This window comes from Ochotona princeps, chromosome 7, assembly GCF_030435755.1.
Source record: "Ochotona princeps isolate mOchPri1 chromosome 7, mOchPri1.hap1, whole genome shotgun sequence".
Taxonomy (NCBI): Eukaryota; Metazoa; Chordata; class Mammalia; order Lagomorpha; family Ochotonidae; genus Ochotona; species Ochotona princeps.
The window spans coordinates 48,574,348-48,597,379 of NC_080838.1; the positions used below are offsets into that span (position 1 = coordinate 48,574,348).

The 23,032-nt window shown below is 42.0% G+C and overlaps 1 protein-coding gene across 6 annotated transcripts in view; it reads left to right on the forward strand.

Moving 5' to 3' along the window:
• Window positions 1-1,415: 1,415 nt before the first annotated feature.
• The window catches only part of EIF4E (eukaryotic translation initiation factor 4E), a 33,564-nt gene continuing 11,947 nt past the window's right edge, over window positions 1,416-23,032 (forward strand). The window contains exons 1-4 of one of the 6 annotated variants that reach the window (XM_058667021.1): window positions 3,344-3,362; window positions 3,963-4,026; window positions 4,117-4,225; window positions 22,199-22,305. In XM_058667021.1, coding sequence (XP_058523004.1) covers window positions 4,160-4,225; window positions 22,199-22,305 — 173 coding nt within the window. In that variant the 5' untranslated portion in view covers window positions 3,344-3,362; window positions 3,963-4,026; window positions 4,117-4,159. Of the gene's footprint in view, window positions 1,928-2,010; window positions 2,870-3,194; window positions 3,363-3,962; window positions 4,027-4,079; window positions 4,226-22,198; window positions 22,306-23,032 lie in introns of those variants that run through there. The other 5 variants (XM_004590547.4, XM_058667020.1, XM_058667023.1 and 2 more) reach the window with 5 other exon arrangements.

Below are 23,032 nucleotides of genomic sequence, written 5' to 3' on the forward strand. Positions count from 1 at the left end.
TTAAACTTTATTTTCCTTAAGTCTATGTACAAATACAGAATAATGTATTATGTGAATTAATAGAGAAAATAAAAACTTCTATAGTGTATATTTATTTGAAAGGCAGAGCGATACAGACATGGAGGGAAAAAGGGAGATCTTCCATGTGCTGGTTCACATCCCAAATGCCCTGCAACAGGCAGGAAAGACCAGTTTCAGGCTGAGGCCAGGTATAGAGATCTCCAGCCTCGTGTCCCACATGGGTGAAGAGCCAAGCACTTGGGCCATCTTCCACTGCCTTCACAGATGCATCCGCTGGGAGCTGGATTGGAAGTGGAACAACTGGGACTCAAAACACATGTTCTGACATGGTATATATAGCAATTGGGGACTTAGCCTATTGTACTACAATGCTAGCCCCTATGTTTATTTTTAAATGCTTGTTCTCATTCACTAGGAAGGCAGAGCAATTCAGAGAGAGAGAGAGAGAGAGAGAGAGATGCTGATTCATTCCCCAAATATCCACAAGAGCCAGGGCTGGGCCAAGCCAAGCTGAGTCAAACTCTATCGCAGGATGCATCAGCAGGAAGCTGGATGGAAAGCCTAACAGCAAACTTGCTCCAGACACTCCCATATGAGCTGCAGGCATCCCTTGCAGGGATTTACCCTCCTGTGGTGGGAAGACCTGCTGTGTGCATTTAAGACTGGCAAACACAAAACTAAAGAAAGCAACCACACACACATATACACACATGAAAATCCAGTCATTAAATCTGACATGGTAGCATCTCAATATTAATTTTAGGCAAAAGACAGGTGAAAGTATAACAAAACACATGCAATAAAACAGGCATAAAATTTCAAATAAATTAAACTCTCAAGAATAGAAGCACCCATAGATATTGTAAAAGTATGAGCCATATGGGGACTTTTTTGGATGATGAAAAAACTTACCAAAAGTGAAAGCTATTGTCAAGAAAAAAGTTAACAACTTTAAGAGAATCTCTTGTTTTAGTCCCACAAGAATACTTCTTTGCCAATCTGATTCATGTTATCTAGCAGTTTCAGGAAAAGGTGACTTCAAAGAAGTTAACCACATAAACTTTTACCCAGCCGAAAACATCAATGAGCTCAACTAACCATAATGACTTTGGATAGCCGATAGTAGTCTGAGAGTAGAAACTCATTATCTGTTTGTTATTTGGAATTCAGTCCACTTTAGAACCTACTGGAGCTAAGCTGACCAGACAAAACCTTTCATTAATCACTTCTGACATTCAGGCAAAACATTTGACCAGGCAATGGCTTTGCGTTCTTAGACAACCTCAATTATGTGTTAGTCAACCCAAGCATCCATTATGCACTCAATAATAGCTATGACACAGCTCTGGTTTTCAGCAACACCAAAAGGAGGCAGGCATGGCCAGCCTGCTTATACTGCTTTTCTTGCTGTATTTGATATCCTTAAGATGCCTGGGAAACAGCAACGAGATAGTTATCTTCTTCCTTAGGATCTTACAGAAGCACTCTATTTTGTGCTATCTCTTGCAGACTATGCAGAAAAGCACTGTCCTGAGAAATGGTAACACAGTATCTTAGGGGGAAAAGATCCGCAGGATGCCAGCATGGGGACCTATTTCTAACAGCCAATGATGATTGGCAGCGTAACAATTTCCCAAATATTGAAGCCTCTGTCGGTGGCAGCTACAGCTGTAAAGGAAGAAGTAAAAGATGTTGAAACTGTAAAATTGCACTGGCGCACATCATACCGTAACAAAGTAAACAAAAGGAAAAATTACCAACACTGTTTTTAAAAACCACCGCAGGGGAAGCAGCTGATCCTAAAGAAAGGACGCGCGGCTGTTTATTACGAAGCATTTACTGAGTCCCAGAGCCCCATGCCTTTTCAAAGCTGGTTACAGTCATTACCACAGCACACCCTTGTGAGGTAAGTGTATTACACCTGTGGCTCATCTACGAAAAAGCTGAGGTTCTGAGTGATGAAACGACTCGCCTGAGGAGAATGAGTCAACGTCAAGAGTCAGAGTTGACCCGGCTCAACGACTGCTGACAGTCCAGGGCTTAGTCAGCGGGGCCCGGAGTGGCTTCCCCTGGCTGGCACCTGGACTTAGGGTATTCCCCTTCACATTAAAGCAAAATCTTGGAACCGACTGGACAGAACTGCCAAGTAGTTTTTACGCTTAGACTCAGCCCTGCAAAGCGGTCGGACCACTCCGCCTCCCCCCGCTCGTGGCGTGGGTACTGCGGCGGGTTCCGCCCATCGCCCTTCGCAGTGATGGCAGCGAACCACCAGCTGCGTTAGCTGAGCCGGGGCACAGGGAGAGGGTCGACTTGCTACTACTCTCCATCGCCACCTCCTTTGGAAACCAAGAGAAAATGGTAGGAGGTCCAAAGACATAAACGCACAGGACCTCAACTAAGCCAATGAAACGCTGTGCGTGCTGAGCCTGCAGTTCCCAACGTTCCAGGGAAGATGGGAGGACAGGGCGACAAAGGGCACGCTAGGCATGCCCGGTAGTAAGCGCCTGCCACTGGAGCCGCCCCGGCGGAAGAGCCGAGGACTGAAAACCACCCTGCGGCACGCGAGTGCCCGCCGCCTTCAGAACCGCGCGCCCAACCCGTCCGCCACGTGACCAGCCCTTTTTAAAAAAAACTTTGCCTCTTAAAAAAAAAAAGACTCCACTTCCCAGAAGCCACTTGTTACTGACGCAGCCGCAGTCTTGCGCAGGCGCCGCTGGGCCAAACGGACACGTCCGTCACGTGGGTAGGAGCCGGCCAATCCGGTTTGAATCTCAATTTTTCCTCTCACCCCCCCCCTTCAGGAGCGGTTGTGCGATCAGATCGATCTAAGATGGCGACTGTGGAACCGGTGAGTATTGCCTTTGGCCCCCACCCCCACCGGTCCCCGCGCTCGGTCTCCTTTCTGAGTGGGGGACCCCGCGGGACGGCGTTCCCGGCGTGCACGCTACCCTTTCCCGTCCCCTCCCCCTCTTCTTGGGCCTGACCTCCCGCGGGCAACTGGGGGGCGCCCCGGAGGCTGGCCCCGGCGGCGTGGAGCGCACACGTTCTAGTGGGGGCCCCGGAGCCGGGGAGACGGGTGGGGGAGGGGCGGCGTGGCGCCTGCCGAGAAGCGCGAGGGGTCTCCGCTGGGGTACGGGGGTGATCGGAGCCCTGGACTACGCGTGTGGGGGAACGTGTCTCGGTGGCTAGGAGGGCGCGGGGTCGGTCCCGAGCCGGCGCCGGGATCCACTGGGCGGGTGGGCGGCGAGCCGGCCTGGAACGCGATGGAGAGAGCGGGCGAGCTCCCCGGGGCAGCCGTGGCCTCCCTCTCCGGTGCCCCGAGCTCCAGCGCCGGCGCACGGGTGCGAGGCGCGTGCAAGTCTGGACTAGGACGGGTGGGCTGGCGAGCCGGTGGGCGCGCGGTGCGGGAGGGCGGGTGAGGCTGGAGTGGTGCCGCGGCACGAGCCGGGGAAGCCTCGACCTCGCCGCCGAGAGCCGAGAGGGACGAGCGCATGTCCCTCTTGTGCGCCGGAGAGTTACCGGGGTTGGCGGCCAGGGAGGCGAGAGAGGTTTGGGGTAGGGAGGAAAGCCTGGCGCTGCGCGGTGAAGCCGTCCCAGTAGGACCGGGGGAGGTGGTGGTGAGAAGGGGGATCACATTGTCCTCGCCCCTCCATGCTTGGGACTGGGCTGTCATGGAGGAGGGAAGGGGGAGGAGCGAGGCCTACAGATCGCTGCCGCCGGGCTGGTCGCCGGCCGGACCTACTGCATTTCACACGCGCTTGTCTTCCATTCATTCATCCTTTCCGCGCAGTGCGCACGCCTGAGAGAATGCGAACGGGTCCACATCCATCTGTTCCGAGTCTTACCGTCGGAAGATTTCCGAGATAGTTTATTAAGGATATAAACTTCTGAAATGACTTTTTCTTTTTCCTTTTTTTTTTTAAACTCTGCCCATGCTACAGGCTTTCCTCTCAATGTAGGCGCCATTTAAAACGTTACCGAAGCATATGAGTCTCAGAGCAGAAAGTAGGTGGTTATCCCTAAAACAGAGGATGTCTTGTCATAGTTGGGGTGTGCCAGCACTGGCTCACTGAAACTTCTGGGCCCGTGTTGCAGTTTTAGGAATGTCACATCTATATGACAGTCACTCAGGTGCATAATGGAATCTGTTAGCAGCCAGAAAACCTTTGACACTTTGGAACCAGTACTAGAGCTTCATTGTCAGGTATTTTTGCGTTATCTTTTCTTGGTAGCTTGTGATTTTGGTAGTACTTTACTAATTTGCCTTGATTTTTGAAGATGTTTTTATGTAACTATTTCAAGAAATCTGTAGACTGTGAAACAGGTTGTTTTTCATAACATTGTTGTAAACTGGCTTTACCTTGTTGCCAGAATTGAAATCAGGTGGAATTGACTCTAAGTTGGTGATACAGTTAACTGATTTTAGATCATTGTTATATGACCTCAATGAAGGATAAATATGTAGAACTTAAAGTCCGTTTGACAAATTTTGATCCTGGCTTTGATTGGATCTGCTGCAACTTACCCCTCTGTGAGGAAAAGTCAGTGCGGCTGGGTGTGGGGCAAAGGCTAAAGAAGAAAAGGGTAATACATAATGTGACTCCACTAGATCCCTTAAATTTCATAAGCTGTGTTTGGCAGCACAGAGTAGAACTTAAAAGTGTTGAAGGATTAATAAGTCAGTAAATATTTATAGTCCCTGGTATGTTTAGGAAGTTGCAGCTAATGTTCTTTGGATACAAAGTTATACAATATGAGATTCTATCCCTCCTTCAATGTGAATTCCTAAGGAGACTGAATTTCCTGGAGTTGTGGTCAATGATACAGTAATCCAGTGCTTCCTTGGGGAGATTTTGATAGTATGTTTAAATTTGGAGAGTAAGGGAGCTGCCTGAAATCTCATGTGAATGTGGAAATTAGATCAAAACTAGTATTTTGAGGTTGCAAGTGAAATGGTGTTGAAGTACTCCTTTTTTTTTAAGCAGTAATGAGCAAATTTTCCATTTTCTTAATATGCCCTGTGCATGGGCTAGTCATATATGTAGAATTTCAATAAGTTTGAAGTAGTTGCATTAATCTTTTACACACCAATTAGCTTTTGGATTGCAATTGAGATAACTTTGCTGAAACCTGCAAAAACTCTGTTTCTTAATTGCTGCTTCAGTCGGATTTTGAATTTCATCCTTCTCTGTTGTGCTTAGTCATAAGCACTTCAGAGCCTTTGTTTTTTTTTTTTTGTCTGTCCCACCTTCTGTAGGTATTGGCGGTTTTTGCTTTTGGAAATTACATACAGTAACATTTTTATTTTACTGTTGGGTGGTTTTTAAATATAAGATTGTTACAGTCGCATTAAGATACAGCTTCAGATATTTTGTTGAAAAATTTGAAAGGGAATATTAAAGGGCACATTTCATCACTTTACAAATAGTATGGCAGAATTTTAAACATGGGGACCAAGAGTACTCTCCTGCTATCCTGTTGGCATTTAAACTCTGGATGGGTCAGAATTAGACAGTGAAGGTGGTCAGGCAGTTTGCCCAGGCCATCTTCCTTCCAGTGGGTCATGTTTCTTTGTTGCTTTATTTTCATTCTGTATTTATTTTTATGGTTTCTGTTCCTTTTTTGGACCTGTATTTTTTTTTTAAGATAAGAGGATGATTTTGTTTTCTGTAGTTATGAAGATATGAAATTTTTGCTTGTTTTTATGCCATGTTTAGAAAAATATCATTTTCATGTACTTGAAAGGCAGGGACATAGACTACATGTCTTTTGAATTTTCCTAATTTTGTGAGTCACCTTGGGTTCTCAGCTGATCTAATGCTTGCTTTTTTATGTACTTTAAATGTGCTCCGATTGTAGATTAATAAAAGTAAATTAAAAATACAGAGCAACAATTTTATTACATAATTCAACGTTTTAATACTGAAAGTTGATCTTGCAAGTAAATTAGCGCTTTTGGTTTAGTGAAAGAATCTGAGTTCACTAGTAAGCCGAATATATTTGGTGTGGTGTTCATTTTACAAATTTTAGCTTGTACTCTTGAATTAATGTTTATAATTGGAGAAATTCAGTGTCGATACAACACTCAAGTTGGCAAATAATTTGTAATATATGTTAGCTTAATCTAATTTGTACACAAAAATTACAGGTGAAAAACATATACTGTGTTTGGTTTTTCTAATGTTAAGAGTGCTATAGAAGTGTTAGCAGGATCTCTGAAATAATTGTTCTAGGAATGGTCATTTCTTTTCCTTTATTGTACCTCTGGAAATCTCATCAATCTCATGTCATTTAAGTTGCACCATCTTTGTTACACAGGCTTTTTGAAAAATAAATGAACATTATTTCTGGTCTGATAAATATCTGTGGTCCTGAAGACAAATTTTTCAGTCTCACCAAAAAATTGGAATTTTGGAGTAAGGTATCTTAAAATAATTTTTGTTTTTTAAGTGGTTTTTACTCATTTAAGAGTGACAAATTTTCCATCTACTATGTTCATGCCTCCATATACCCTCAACAGCCAGAGCTGTCCAGGATGAAGTCAGGAGCCCACCCAGGTCCCCCATGTGAGTGAGAGGAACTCATATACTTGAGCCCTCATCTGCTGCTTCCCAGGATGCATTAACAGGAAGTTGGGTCCAAAGCTGAGGAATCCTGGACCCCCCAGGCACTTCAGTGTGGGATTTGAGTGTCTTAATAAGTGGCTTATTAACTTGCTGTGCCACCATGCCCACTTCAGATTTATCCATATATATACATAACCTTTTCTCCTTGGCAAGCAAATTCATATGGCTGCCTTTTGATGGCTGATTCTTTGCCATTAGGGAGGAATTAAAAATCTAGCTCATAACTCTTGCATACTCTGCATTCCTATCCTTATTTTAAAAATTACCAGTCTTGCTTCAAATGATCCTAGTTATTTCTGGAGAGAAAAGGATAATTTTTGTCTCTTAAAATATTGGTAAGCATTTCTAGACCCTGAGAATGTGGTCAGAAACCAGTGATTTTTTCCCCAGTAGGGACTTTTGATATATTATTCCATAGGCACAAGGAACCCTGAAATTTAGTCATTGCTCAGTAAGTTTCTCTTGAGTCATGAAACCCAATCAGCTTTGTATTTTCATGGATATGAGTTTAAAGTTCTAAGCATCAGACTAAAACTAAAGACCTTTAACCTAACCTGTTTATAAGAACTAGTATTAATATAGGCAGATATTTTTTATTTCTTAATAGTTGCTACCATACAGTCCTTACTGTATGTTGAGCACATTAAATGCTTTACATATAATTAATTCATTTATGCTTCACAGCAAACCTATAAGGAAAGTGGTATTAGTATTTCAAAGATGAGGAAACCGAGACAGAGATATTTAATTATTAAGTAACTGTGTGACTAATTTACCCTTCAATCACACAGCTAATAAATGGGGTGAGGTTCAAACTAAAGCAGCCAGTTCTAGAGTATGTGTTCTTTTTTTTTTTTTTTTTTAAAGATTTATTCATTTTATTACAGTCAGATATACAGAGAGGAGAGACAGAGAGGAAGATCTTCCATCTGATGATTCACTCCCCAAGTGAGCCGCAACGGGCCGATGGGCGCTGATCCGAAGCCGGGAACCAGGAACCTCTTCTGGGTTTCCCACACGGGTGCAGGGTCCCAAAGCTTTGGGCCGTCCTCAACTGCTTTCCCAGGCCACAAGCAGGGAGCTGGATGGGAAGTGGAGCCCAGATGGGATTAGAACCGGCGCCCATATGGGATCCCGGGGCGTTCAAGGCGAGGACTTTAGCCGCTAGGCCACGCCGCCGGGCCCTAGAGTATGTGTTCTTAAACTTGAAACTTGGAATTATATTTCCAGTGGGTTGGCCTTGATTTCAGAAATGGAGGTTGAGTTTGACAAACTTTATAGATGCATGTGTGGACATTTGTTTTTAGACCCTATTGTAATAAAACGCAATAGACATATAGATGACTAAAAAGCTAACATCTCAGTATCTGAGTTTGAAGACTCAAAAGTCATCAGTTCTGGGACACATACCCGTGAATATCAAAGTCTGCATATGTACAGTCCCTTTTATAAAATGTATTTGCATGTGTCTCAGTACATCATGCATATTTTTATTGTAATAGTCATTATTTTTTAAAATGTTTATTTACATGAAGGATGAAGAGACATAGCCTTTCTGTATGCGGTTTCACTTCCCAAATGCCCAGAGCAGTGAGAGTTGGGTGACCAGGCTAAAGTCAGGGCTAGAATTTCATATGGGTCTCCATGTGATTGGTAGGAACTGAGCACATGGACTGGATTCTTCTGTACAAGACACGTTAACAGGGCTGTGCATTAGAAGCAGAGCAGCTGGTGCTGAAACAGGTGCTCTGATGGAGGATGCCAGCCTTAACTCTAAACTCCATCCCATTGGGTTGATTTAACCTGAAATGAAGGCTCTTAAAAAAAATTCATGGAACATGTATATGATGAAAATAAAATATCTTAATTGCATTTTCTTTCATGAATTTTCTGAAGTATACTTATGTTAAGAACATAAGGTTAATTCTGAATCTGTCATTGATAGGAAAATGTCTTTTATTTCCTGCCTGTTGCCCCCAGCCATTTAGTTTTTTCCAGAACACTCTTTGTTGCTAGTGTTTTTGAAGATTCTTCCTGAAAAGACCTGTTGAAGAACTTTCTGTGGTGATGGAAATGCTGTTACTCGGTTACAATATAGTTTCCACTAGCTGCACAGTATAGTTGAGCACTAGAAAATGTGGCAAGTGCAACCAAGGAGATTAATTTTAAACATTATTTAATTTTGATGATGTTAAATTTAGTGAGCCACGTGTGGCTGAGGCTCCCAAATGAAATAGTAACTCTGAAATCTAGTCATTTTTCTGTGTACAAATACATGTGTGCCTGTTTAGTTTAACTTTGCAAGGTACATATGTGTAACTAGTTTTATTGTGTAAATTGTTTTTTACTTTCATCCTAGAAAAGTTTCCCGTTTTGAACATTTAAAAATAGTTACTTGGTCTTTCATGGAATTAAGTTTCTCATGAGTTAATTGTTTTATAAAAAATGTATTTCTTTGAAAGGAAGTTACAGGGAGAAAGGGAGAGACTGGAGAGATCTCTTACCCACTGATTCACTTCCCCAAATGCGCACAGTGGGCAGGCATTAGCCAGGAGCTTCACCTGAGTCTCCTTTGTGAGTGCAGGGGCCCAAAGGCTTGCACCACCCTCCCAGCTTTCACATTTCACAGGTGGTTAGAGCTGAGGGGAATTGAACTGTACCCAGATGGGATGCTGAATGGCACAAGTGGTAGCTTAACCCAGTGTGACATATTGCCAGCCCCATGAGTTAATCTTTTGTTAAGTGGTGTGTTTGGGTGTGCAAACAGTAATTTGCAGCGCCAACGAGCGTAGAGTGTATAGTCAAGTCACCTTAAACTGATCCCCAACCAGCTAGCTTTTGATTTTGTTATGTTTTCATAGAGATTTATGTATCTTCTAAAAAGTAGTAGGGCTGCATTGTGACACATCAAGTTAACAATAGCCTCTTATAATACAGGTACACCCATAAGGGAGCTAATCCACTTTAAAAATTTTTTTGGTTTTTTTCTGATGTGTTAATATTACAAAGGTGAGGGAGTTGCAAACTCATGTGAGTCTCTGATTACCCTGGAGAAGGTTGGGTTGTGGGGGGAAGATAGGTAACATAAATGCTTCAGTTTTCTGTCCTTTGTTGTGGGTGGGGGCGTTTTGGTCCACTATTCCTTGCTTGCCTGTATTAGGCTGATTCACTTTTTTTTTTAAAGATTAATTTTATTTTTATTACAAAGTCAGACATACAGAGAGGAAGAGAGATATAGAGGAAGTGGAGCTGCTGGGATTAGAACCAGCGACCATATGGGATCCCAGTGCATTCAAGGCAAGGACCTCAGCCACTAGGCCATGCCGCCGGGCCCGGCTGCTTCACTTTTGATCCAACTTTCTGCTAACACACTTGGAACAGAGTGGGTGATGGCCCTTGTGAGAGACTGGAATGGAATTCTGGGCTTCTTGCTTTGTCCTGCCCCAGTATTGGCTGTTGTGACCATTGGGGTGGGAAGGGTGCAGGTGAGTTTACTGGTTGGTGGAAGATCTGCCTTTTTCTGTATCTGTCACTTGCCTTTCAACTAAGTAAAAAAAATTTTTTTTAATGTGATAGCTATAGGTGTTATGCTGACATAGTATGTTTTTCACATAGTGTTTTTATAGCATTTATGAACACAAAAATTTTTTTTCTCATGATACGTATTGGATGTTATGGTTTTAACAATTATGGGTGTGGGGAAGTGTGGGGAGAATCCCAGTTCCTATGAAATTACAACACAATGTAATTAATGAATAAATTTAATTAAAAAATCTTTAAATAAAAAAAAAAACAAAAAAAACACAATTATTTCTGTATTAATCGACATTAGGTCAGGTGTAGTGGCCCTTGAAATCACTTGACCTGACCCTGTCAAGGCACCTGCAGGTGGGACTTGAAATTTAATAATTTATAGCTGGCCAACATAAAAACTGATAATTTTATGTGACTCACAAATGATGTTATGAATGTCCAAATGGCCTGGGCAAATGAAAGGTTTCCCACCCACAATTGAGGTTATTTCCAAGCATTTGGTATTTCAAATGCTGTTGTGATGAATAACCTTTTACCTATATCAGTCTGTACATTAGTTAATAATGTATTTGTAAGGTAGATGTTTTGTCAGCAAAATGAGAACTTAAAAACTATATTGGTCAAAGTGCTTGTGCAAATACAGTTGACTGTGAGCTGCAGATTTTAAAGCCCTCCCTCTCATTTTGAAAAAGAATTAGTATGGGGCAAGCATTTCGTCTGGCAGTTGAGATCCTCACATCCCATGCTGCAGTGCTTAAGTTCAAGTACTGGCTCTACTCTTGATTTTAGCTTCCAGCTAATAAAATTTTTAGAGATTTAATTAATACTTATGTTAGGAGGTACCAGATGAGTTGCTGCTTGCGTCCCATGTCAGAGCACCTGTTCCATTCTGGTGCTAGGCCAGTTCAAGGTTGGGCTGCTCTACTTCCAATCCAACTTCCTGCAAATATACCTAGTGATCTCTGTCTCTGGATATCCTTTTACTGTTTTTTTTTAAGATTTATTCATTTTTATTGCAAACTCAGATATGCAGAGAGGAGGAGAGACAGAGAGAAAGATCTTCCATCTGATGATTCACTCCCCAAGTGACCACAACGGCCAGTGCTGCGCCGATCCGAAGCCGGGAACAGGAACCTCTTCCGGGTCTCCCATGCGGGGGCGGGGTCCCAAAGCTTTGGGTGTCCTTGACTGCTTTCCCAGGCCACAAGCAGGGAACTAGATGGGAAGCGGAGCTGCTGGGATTAGAACCGGCACCCATATGGGATCCCGGGGCGTTCAATGTGAGGACTTCAGCCATTAGGCCATTGTGCTGGGCCCTCCTTTTACTGTTGATGACTTCCTCTTATGTGACCACAATAGCAGGAGCTGAGTTGATCTGAAGCCAAGAGCCAGGAGCCTTTTCCAGGTCTCCCACATGGGTGCAGGGTCCCAAGGCTTTGGGCCATTCTCTGTTTTCCTAGGCCACAGACAGGGAGCTGCCTGGGAAATGGATCATCTGAGACATAAACTGGCTCCTGTATGAGAATCTGGTGCTTGGGAGGCAAGGATTTAGCTACTGAACCATTGTGCCAGTCCATATGTATCATTTTCAACTTTGAGGTATACTTTTTTCTGTTACTTCTCTTCCTTTTCCTTCCTCCTTTCCTCTATATTTTGTCTTCTAAAAGATCGCTTTTCTAGCTTCTTGTAATCGTTTTGGAGAAATATGTATATTACATTTTTAAAAAAAATATTTATTTTTATGGTAAAGTCAGATATACAGAGAGGAGGAGAGACAGAGTGGAAGATCTTCCATCCGATGATTCACTCCCCAAGCGACAGCAATGGCCAGTGCTTTGCCGATCTGAAGCCAGGAGCCGAGATCCTCTTCTGGGTCTCCCACGTGGGTCCAGGGTCCCAAGGCATTGGGCCGTCCTTGACTGCTTTCCCAGGCCACAATCAGGGAGCTGGATGGGAAGTGGGGCTGCCGGGATTAGAACCGGCATTCCTATGGGATCCCGGGGCATTCAAGGCGAGGACTTTAGCTGCTAGGCCACGCCGCTGGGTCCTGTATATTACTTTTCAAAATACATTTTCTTATTCATGCCTGTTTTCTCCAAGTTGCTTGTTTTCTTTTTGTTTTTAAACTCAAAAGGCAACAGTCCCAGTCAATGTGGAGTAGCAGAGAGCATTGAATGTTTTAGCTGCCTCTTTTTTTAAGACTTATTTATTTTTATTGCAAAGTCAGGTGTATACAGAGAGGAGGAGAGACAGAGGAAGATCTTCCATCCAGTGATTCACTCTCCAAGTGACTGCAACGGCCAGAGCTAAGCCATTCTGAAGGCAGAAGCCAGAGCTCTTCCGGGTCTCCCGCATGGGTGCAGGTTCCCAAGGCTTCAGGCCATCCTCTACTGCTTTCCCAGGCCACAAGCAGGGAGCTGGATGGGAAGCAGAGCTGCTGGGATATGAACTGGCGTGCATATAGGATCCCAGTGCATTCGAGGCGAGCACTTTAGCCATTAGGCCACCGTGCTGGGCCCCCACCATCAACCTTTTTAAGAAAAGATTGAAGTAGATCTTCTGTTCACCAATACATTCACTCTCCAAATGGTACTGCATTGAGGTCTCCTATGTTGGCAACAGGTATCCAAATACTACAACCATTATTTGCTTCCCTAGTCCCCACACCCCAGCAGGTGCACATCAGCAAGAAGCTGGATTTTTAAAGTAAGAATATTCTGATAGCCTTTTTTATAAATACTGGCAGAATGTGAATTTTCTGCTTAGTGTTGTTATTTTAGAAGACAGTTCTGTTTCTTGTGTTTTATCATACTCCTCTCCACACCCATACATCTAAATTTTGTAAGTCTGTTCTTAGGCTAGTATTTGGCCAGTAGCTGCTGTTGTAATGTGTATAGTAAGGCATTTGACTTAGCAAGTAAGACACCAGTTATGATGCCAGTATCCCATGTTGGCGTGCCTAAATTTGAGAGTTAATTCCAGATTCCTACTAATGGAAAGCCCGGGAACAATTCAAATGGTTGGTTCCTACCACCCATGGGAAAGCTGGGTTAAAGTCCCCACCTTCAGCCTGGTCCAGTCCTTGTCTGTGCCTACATTTGGAGCGCGGACTAGCAGGTCAAAGCAAGTTCTCTTTCTCACTTGATGTTAGCCAAAAGGGCAAGAAGCAGTCTGTCTCTGGTTCTGTCTCTCTCTGTGCTGTCTTTGTTGCTCAAATAATATTTAGGAAAAATTAAGCTTATTTTGATGCAGAAATTTCAAGATTATGTGTTTTTAAATATTTCTCATGAATCTTGTGAATATTCCTTGTATTGTTTGAATATGTTAGTAATTCAGCTTCTATTAATAAGAGTTTCTTCATCTTTTAAAGACTTGCTAGCCAAACTTCCTTATGATTTGGAACTGATTTGATGGGTCCCATTGGTTCATTCCAGCTTACAAATCCTTCAGGTCCTCTTAAGTGCTAAATCCTAGTGGTAACTGAGTTATTGATCACTGAAATGCCAGATTCTTTAGTGAGACTGAAGATCCTCTTTTTACAAAAGAAAGTAAGGATTGCTAGGATATTAAGGACTTGCCCTAGACCACTTGATTTAAAAAAAAATTCACCGCTATACTTACCTTAAAATTTGAAAGGACTGATCTAATAGGACTCCTAGAAACCAAGCCTTTAGCCACTTGGCAGTGTTATCCCCTTGTAGGTCAGCAGTTGGTAAATCTGGGATTGCAATTTCTATTACATTGAAGGAAACTGGTAAAATGAGAGGTTGGTATGCGAAGACTGTCAGTTATAGCTCTAATTGGAACTATAGAGGATGGCAGATGGGTGATGTCACTATAATTCTTCCTTATTTCCTCCCCCTCCACCATTTTAGATGTAAAGGACTAGAGGGAGGTGGAGCGCGTTCCCTTAACTCATTCGTTAACCACCCAAATGCTCACAAGAGCTGGAGCTATGCTGGGGACTGTGCTCCCAATCACTTGAATTGGCACCTGCCTATTAGAGTCTGCTTGGCAGGAAATTGGAGTTAAGAGCTAGAGCCAGTGATCAAACTCCAGCACTTCTTTGTGGGATGCAGTTGACTTAACTGCTAAGCTAAACACCTGTTCCTTACAGTTTCTTTGTTCTCTAACCTCCTTGATGTATGGGGACTGAATGAGGTCAGGGGTAGGAAACCTTCAGTACAGAAAAAGGGAAATTATAGTATCTTGGAGTACTTTTATAATTAGGGTGAATGGTCTTCCTCACTTGGATGTGTTTTATTATGATTTCATATTGTCACAGATCATTTGTTCTGAGGGGAAAGTAGGGTGTGCTTTCCTCTACCTAATACCTGGAAACATCAGGTAGATTGATGTTCTGGCAGCTCTGCTTCCAATCCAGCTCCCTGCTAATGACCTGGGAAAAGCAGCAGCAGGTGACCTAAGTGCTTTAGGGCCCTATCACCCGTGAGGGAGATATCAGTGAATGTCCTGGCCCCGTCTCGCGCGCCTGACTCATCATCCCTGGGAGCTGCAGTGAAGCCACATGGGGTGTGAGCCAGTGAATGGAAGAACTCTTCCCCCTCTAGTTGTCCCCTCTATAAATCTTTCAAATAAGTAAATACATCTTAAAAAGAAAATATGGGAATAGAGGAAAGTGATATTAATAGTGAAATCTTTTTTTTCTAGAAATTACGTAATTTGCAGTGTCTGACCCTGCAGTGTTCCTTGAGTAAATGCAGAATGAGAAGTCAAACACCCACATAGTTTTAACTACTCAAAAGTAACTTACCTCATGTTTTATGTGTATCAGAATTCAATTGCTATTAATTTATTTATTTAATCTTGGCAGTAGCTTTTTAAGTGAGAAGATATTTAAGATAAGGAAACAGGCTCGGGGGGCCAACTTCTTTGCTCAAAATCATACAGTGGTGAAAGAGCAGAGCTGGAATTCCAATCTGGGCGTCATTTCTCTGTAGAGTGTGTAACCTGAAAGTGCATCTCATACTTTGATGAGACCTTTGTAAAAATACATCACCAATATATTATTTTTATGAAGTAAATGAAAAGAATGCATACAGAATGCAAGCAATTCTAATTGCCAGAAACATTTATAAATGCTTACTTTCTATTTCCGTATTTTGCCTCACTCTAGACCAGTTTTTGGGCCAGTGCTACGTAGTCTGTGGATCAAATTTGAAGTTAATGCTTCAAACCATTGTTCATGCCAAAGAATCTATCGATTTTTTTTTTTCAGACTTCCGAGTTGAGTGAGGTCTCTTAGACTGGGTAAATATTTGTTGTTTGAAGGAGATAGCAGACACAAATTGGGAAGGCTCAGTGTTCTTTCTTTTTTTTTTTTTTAAAGATTTATTCATTTTATTACAGCCAGATACACACAGAGGAGGAGAGACAGAGAGGAAGATCTTCCGTCCGATGATTCACTCCCAAAGTGAGCCGCAACGGGCCGGTGCGCGCCAATCTGAAGCTGGGAGCCTGGAACCTCTTCCGGGTCTCTCACGCGGGTGCAGGGTCCCAATGCATTGGGCCGTCCTCGACTGCTTTCCCAGACCACAAGCAGGGAGCTGGATGGGAAGTGGAGCTGCTGGGATTAGAACCGGCGCCCATATGGGATCCCGGGGCTTTCAGGGCGAGGACTTTAGCCGCTAGGCCATGCCGCCGGGCCCGGCTCAGTGTTATTTCAAGAGGGGTTAGTTATGTGTTTAGATTGGGTTAGTGAGGACCACAGATGTTCAGGAACCTTAGAAGAGAATATGGTTTTGGAATTGAAAGTGTGATTTGAACATGGTGAGAATCAGCTAAAATGTAATCAAGTTTGTTAGAAAAATGTCACAGAAATGATATTAGATCTGAGAAATATTTAACTTATATTAGTATATTAGTATGGTCCCATAAGGTTTAACACCTAACTTTTGCCGAAGGTATTAAAAAAAACTACTTGAGATTGTTTGCAGGGAATTGTTACATTGTTCTAAACTTGCTTGCCCTTTTTCTTCTACTTAACCTTCTGTGACATTAGCAGTGGACCCTGTGACTCTTAATTCATAATACTGAGCATTTTTTATTTGAGCCTCAATAAACCCAGGCAACCAAAAACCAAATTTTATACTTTTTACTTAAATTGGTTGTTCTTGTTTCTTTCCTTATTTGCCACATATGCTTAATCTCTCTGACTGGCTTGTTAATAACTTCCATTGCCCACGAAATGAAAGGTACACTTTTAGCTTGACCTTTGAGGTCTTTCATCATCTAACTCCAACCTACTCTTAGCTCTTACTTGGGTTTCATGAGCCCACACTGGTTACATTGTGCGGAGAAATACAGTACCATTCCAGAACTTTGCTTTCTTCCTTGTTTACCCACTGTAATGTATTATACACAGATTTTTCAAAGATAGGTTGTCTGGTAGGCTAAAAATCTGATTACTTTGAGAGTAGCCACAACCTGTTAGTTTAGCCTTTACTTGTTTCATAAGGTAATTTTTTGTGCTTGGAAGTACAGGGTAAAAGACTAGATATTTAAGGTGCAGTTCCCATTGGGGGGCTCTGCATTTGGAGAGTGAACCAGCAGATAGAAAAACTTTGTCTTTCATTCTCTCCATAAATTTGCCTCTTAAGTAAATAAATCTTTAAAAGTTTAGGCTAAAAGGAAAACATCAGCACAGGCTTAAGCTTTAAAAAATTTTAAGTTTGCACGGCAAAGATGGTTGTCAGGGGTGGGTGTTGTAGAACACTGTGGAGTATCCATATCCTGTACCACAATACCTGGGAAATAAGGCAACACTGCCCTTCAGTGTTGGGTTACTACCACCTAAATGGGAGACCAAGATGTTGTTTCTGGCCCCTAGCTTTTGCTTTACCCAGTCCTGGCTGTTGTGGACATTTTGAGGAGAATTGGCAAGAAGAATATAGAAATGGAGCTCTCCCTTTTTTGTCTCCCTCTCAAGTTGGTCACTATGCTTTTCAAATGGCCATTAAATATTTTAATGGTGCTTCAGAGCATTTGTTGTAAAATCTAGTATATTTATGTATTATTCAAAATACAGACCTAAAGATTGTAAAGAGTATATTTTCTTTTTAAAAATTTTAGCTGTGACAGATATCTTTCATTCACTAGTTCACTCCCCAAATTCTCCTACAACCAGAGCGGAACTGATCCAAAGCTGGGAGCTAGTGGCTTCTTCCAGGTCTCCTGTGTAGGGTGCAAGGACCCAAGGCCTTGAGTTATCCTTTGCTTTCCCAGGCCATAAGCTGGGAGTGAGTGGGAAATGGAGCAGCTGGGACTCAAGCTGGCATTGGTTGCCAGTCGTACAGGTGGAGTAGTAGTGTGCCGGTCCTGCCACTATGCTGGCCCGTGGTTGATTGAGAGTTACAGAGAAAGTTAACAGGTCTTTCATTTGCTGGATCACAAATATTAACAAAAGCTGTGGTGGCCAGGTTGAAAACTGAAGCTTCTTCCAGGTCTCTAATATGAGTGGCAAGGACTGCAAGTACTCGGGTTCCTCTGCTGCTTTTCCCAACTCAGTAGCAAGAAGCTGGGTAGGAAGTATAGCAGCTGGGACATGAACTGGCATCATGTAGGATGTTTATATCGCAGGTGGCAGCTTTACCTGCTGCACTGTAATGCCAGCCCTGATAAGTATACTTAATGATTCATACATCCACACATTTGAAAATGAGTAGCTGTTTTTGTGATAGTTTTATTATGTGTTATTAAACTGCAACGTCATTTACTTAAGAGAATTTTTAATTCTGAAGAATACTTTTTTAAAACTTTAGTTGTGTTTTCCTGGTTGATTACCTGCTTTTAGCTTCTGTGTCCAAACACTTGGTGCTGTTATTCTAGTAGTGAAAGGAAAGAAGGAACCAATATGAAGGGAAAGCATGTAATGAGCTGGATAGAAGGTGACGTTTTGGACCTCATGAAACTTGTGATTACTCAGCGTTCCTTTTTTTTTTTAATTGATTACATAGCATTTATGTGACACAGTTTTATAGGCACTGGGATTCCCCCCCCTCAGCTCCCTCCATGGTGGATTCCTCCACCTTGTTGCATTACCACAGTTCAAATTCAGTTGAGATTCTTTCATTGCAAGCATCTACCAAGCATAAAGTCCAGCATCTTATTGTCCAGATAAGTTCAACGGTTTCTTGGGGAGACCATCTCTGGTCTGAAGGTAGAGCCGGCAGAGTATCATCTCGATCAATTAAAAGCCCCGACATAACATCAGTAACAATTTATAACGTTATGGAATTATTTGACATGGTATTGAGTATCCAATATGTTAAAAGAGAAAAAAAAAGAATGCAAGTTCTGAACTACATCCTGTGACTTCTATGTTGATAGAAGGTGACGTTTTGGACCTCATGAAACTTGTGATTACTAAGTGTTTCTTTTTTTTAACTGCTGGAATAAGAAGGTTAAACATTGTGAAATTGTGATTGGTAATGAAGATTTTGAGCTTATCAGTAAATTTAAGAGAATTTGCATTGTAAGTGATTAAACATCCTTTACCTGAAATCTGAAACTTTGAGCACTGATATAGCACTAAAGTTGGAAAATATCACACTTGACCTCATGCTTAAGTTGTAGTCAAAATGCATCCTTTATTCAGTGTCTACAAGGGAATAATGTCCTTTCTAGTCCCTCCCACTTGCGATAAACTGTTTTCATCCCCAAATTAAAAATATATACATTTACCTTCAGGCTGTATAGTAAGATGCATATGAGACAAATTAATATTTTGTTTAGATACCTTAGTATGTATTTGGAAATACTGCAGAATCCAAAAACACTTTGGCATCACACATTGGGTTAAGAACTTATCCTTTGCTTTGGAAAGGGTTTCTTTGTCTATCACACCTAGTCTCATTTTAAACCACATGAACTCACCATTATTTTAAACTTAAGATATGATTATTTTTCCTTTAAACAATAGTTATATGTCTGCTCATATGAGCTTGTGTTTACATTTTCTAGTGATTGTCATTCTTTTATATGCTTTCATGCTGCCATCTGGGTTATTTTTCCTTTGATGTTTCTCTTTGAATCCATTGAGCTGTTTGTGTGTGCACATATGTAGTAGTGTATTTGAGACTGTTTCTGCCTCCCCCCCTTTTTGGAATGTTTGTTTGAAAGGCAGAGCAGTGAAGAGACAGATCTTTCTATCTCCATTCTCAAATGGCCAGTCTAGTTAGGCCGAAGCCATGGATTAGGAATTCATCCAGGTCTTCCATGTTAACACCAGGGGCCCAAGTACCTGATCCATTCTCTGCTGCTTTCACAGCCAAGTTAGCTGAAAGCTGGGTAGAAGCAGAGTAGTCAGGACTTGAAGTGGTACTCCAGCATGGGGGTGCCAGTTTTGCAAATGGTGGGTTAACTTGCAGTGGCACAGTACTGTTGCCCTCTTTTTTAGAAGGTACATCAAGTTTTAAGGTGCAGGTTCTTGAATATCAGTACTGAAGTGTCATTTCTGTTGTCTCATGGCTTCCATAATTTCTGTTGAGAAGTTAGCAGTTCTCATTTCTTGCATGGCTGCCTTGATGTTACCTCTTTTATTTTCTCTAATTGTGATTCTGATGTACCTTAGTGTAAGTCTGTGTTTATATTGCTTGCAGTTTCTGAGCTGCTTAACTCTGTGACTGGAAATTCTGATCAGAAGTGGCTAATTTTTGGAGTATTTCTTGTATCCCATTCTGTCATCTGTCCTTAAACTTGTTAACAGTTTCTATACATTTCGTATGTTGTATTTTTTGGGGGGATGGGGTTTTCTGTGCATCAGAGTTTGCTACACCTGCATTCAGTTCAGTTTGATCGGATGGTACTTACTTATTCAGTGAACTTCTTTTTTTTTTAAAGATTTATTTTTTATTGGAAAGTCAGATACACAAAAAGGAAGATAGACAGAGGAAGATCTTCTATCCACTGATTCACTCCCCAAGTGGCCACAATGGCCAGAGCTGTGCTGATCCGAAGGAAGGAGCCAGGAGCCTCTTCCGGGTCTCCCATGCTGGTTCAGGGTTCCAAGGCTTTGGGCCAGCCTCGACTGCTTTCCCGAGTCATAAGCAGGAGGCTGAATGGGAAGCGGGGCCACCGGCATCTGCACCAGCATGCTTATGGGATCCTGGCACGCATGCAAAGCGAGGACTTTAGCCACTAGGCTACTGCACCAGGCCCCAGAACTCTTTCTGAAGCTTTGGTGAAGTTTAAGTGTCAGCTAAGGATCTGCGAGGGCCTTTTCCACACAGATTAGTTTTGGTGTTCATTCTATGCTGTACTTAATTTTAATTTCTCTCTTGTACTCTGTTGCCTGGAGCACACCTACATTGTTAGTCCTCAACTTTTTGTGTGTTTTCTTTGTCTATTGAAAGCATCAGCTTAAAAGCTACCTGGGTAGCAAATGACATTCAGTAATTATCTGAAGACTAAAATTGGTGAAAAAATGCTGCTAAAAATGTTTTGTGATGTTAAGACAGACTGTTGCATATGAATTTTAGGGCGTGAGTAAAATAATCAAGCCAAATAGGATTCTGTTAGGTTTACCACAGGATATTGAGAAAGCAGTGGTGAGCAATGTGAAAACATGACTCCTGCCCAGAGGAACTTAGTAGATGTGGTGGGAATTTTCTGAAATGTGTCATCATACATTGAGAGGTAAAAATGTTTTTTTTGAGGGGGGTCATTGAAAACATATGAAATACTTTGAAAAATTTGTAGAAGATGGAATTGAAAAATAAACTTTTGGTGCAAAAAGATTCAAAACTCTTGTGTAATTTCTTTTTTCAGATTTATTTTGTTTGAAAGAGGAAAATATCTTCCATTTGCTGATTTGCTTCCTGGTAGCCTTCAGTATCCAGGGTTAGCCTCAAACCAGAACGCCATTACCTGCTGCCTCCCAGGCATATTAGCAGGAAGCTGTTTGAAAGTTGTGGAGTGGGTGGGACTGGAATGTGGGATGTGTGCTGTGTCACAGTGCTGCTCCTAGATTTCTTTCTTGATAGGCATTTGCCATGAACTTTTTTTTTCATGAACTGTTTGATCACCCCTCTTTTGGTTTATGTGTCTTTTTTACATTAGCACAGGTCTGATTTTTTGCTGGTTGTGTAGGTGTTGTAGGGGGAAGGAAATGGGGAAAGAAAGTTCCAGGGAATCTCCTTGGCTGCTTTGTTGGTGTGATAGGGTGAAGAGCTACATGAAGGCATGAAGGAACACGCTGCTGAGCTTTGAAGTTACTGTAGCGTAAACAGTGTAGCATTTAGGCAAAGATGTGTATTGTCACTCTACAGAGTGACATGATCACTCTACAGAGCTTTTGTTTTTGGTCATTGTAGTACAGTTAGCTGTTACATTCTCCAAGCTTGAGTTTTATTCTTCTACCTATTGTCAGTAACACATAATACCTTAATGTGGTTAAGAGAGAGAGCTGAGGGGCCTGGGCTCTTCTACAGTGGTTTAAGCTGCCATTTAATGCCAGCATCCTATTTTGTAGGGCTGATTTGAGTTCTGGCTTCTCCAGTTCATATGTCGCTCTCTCCTGTTGCACCTGGGAAAGTAGTGGATGATGATGGCCCAAGTAGTTAAGTTTCTGTCTTGCACAAGGGGAGACCAGGATGCCTGGCTCCTGGCTTTGGTCTGGCCAAACTGTGGACAGTTGGGGAGTAAGCCTGCAAATGGAAGATTGATCTCTTTGTTGTCTACCTTTCAAATCAGTCAGTATTTTTAGAAGTTCATTTTCTTATTGTTTCGTGATCTCTGACAGTCTTCTTGACATTTCAGAAATGCAAATGGGATGGTAAATATTCTAAATATGTGTGTATGGTTATTGAAATTGGAGAAATCTTGTACTTTGTTGAAATGCATAGTCTTTAGAAATTAATCTCTGTTCTGTTTTATGATAAGGATGCAATGATTTCTTCTTAAATGGATATTGGGAATAACAAACTAAGTTTATTTAGTGTACTACCATAATAGAAATATAAAGTTGAAAAATAATGTTTTGGATTACTTTCTGCTAGGAAACCACCCCTACTTCTAATCCCCCGCCCGCAGAAGAGGAGAAAACAGAATCTAATCAGGAGGTTGCTAACCCAGAACTCTACATTAAACATCCTCTACAGAACAGGTAAGCTTTTGACATTCAAGGTTTCTGACCTGAGGCATGAGATAAATGCTACACATAGTTAGTTTTAAGGGGGAAGTTAGGCAAGGCTATTTTTAAATGTGCTAAGGTTGAAAATGCCATTCATATCTGGATGACTCATCACTAAAAGGCAGGTTTGTCTTGTGCTCAGGAAGAAGAGTTGTAGGAGAAACATTGATTTGAAATTCATTAATTTATAAAATATGTAGTCATTGAAGCCATTGCAGTAAATTTATTATCTTAAGGACAGATAAACTCAGGACAGATCACTGGGATACCAGTACTTTCAAGTTTTGTTGCAGGATAATGTCTGTGAATGACATAGACATGTAATCCACAACAGAGTAGTAGTCATGGAAATCAAGATAATCTGTTATGTGACAAATGTGATAATAGTGTATGTGTGAGGAAGATCAAATTAGAGCCTCAAAATATCCATTAAATAGCTCAGTTTGAAGGGGTTTTATAGGTTTAAGAAAAGTTTGTTTTTTGCTTTCTTAAAATGGTTTAAAGGGCTGGAACAGTGACTTATAGGCTAATCCTCTGCCTGAAGCACCAGCTTACCATATGGGCACTGATTGGTTTCCCAGCCACTCCACTTCCAGTCCAACTCCCTGCTTTTGGCCTAGGAAAGCAAAGGGGATGGCTCATGTCCTGAGTCCCTGCACCCAGTGGAGGAACTGGAGGATGTTCCTGGCTTCATTTTATC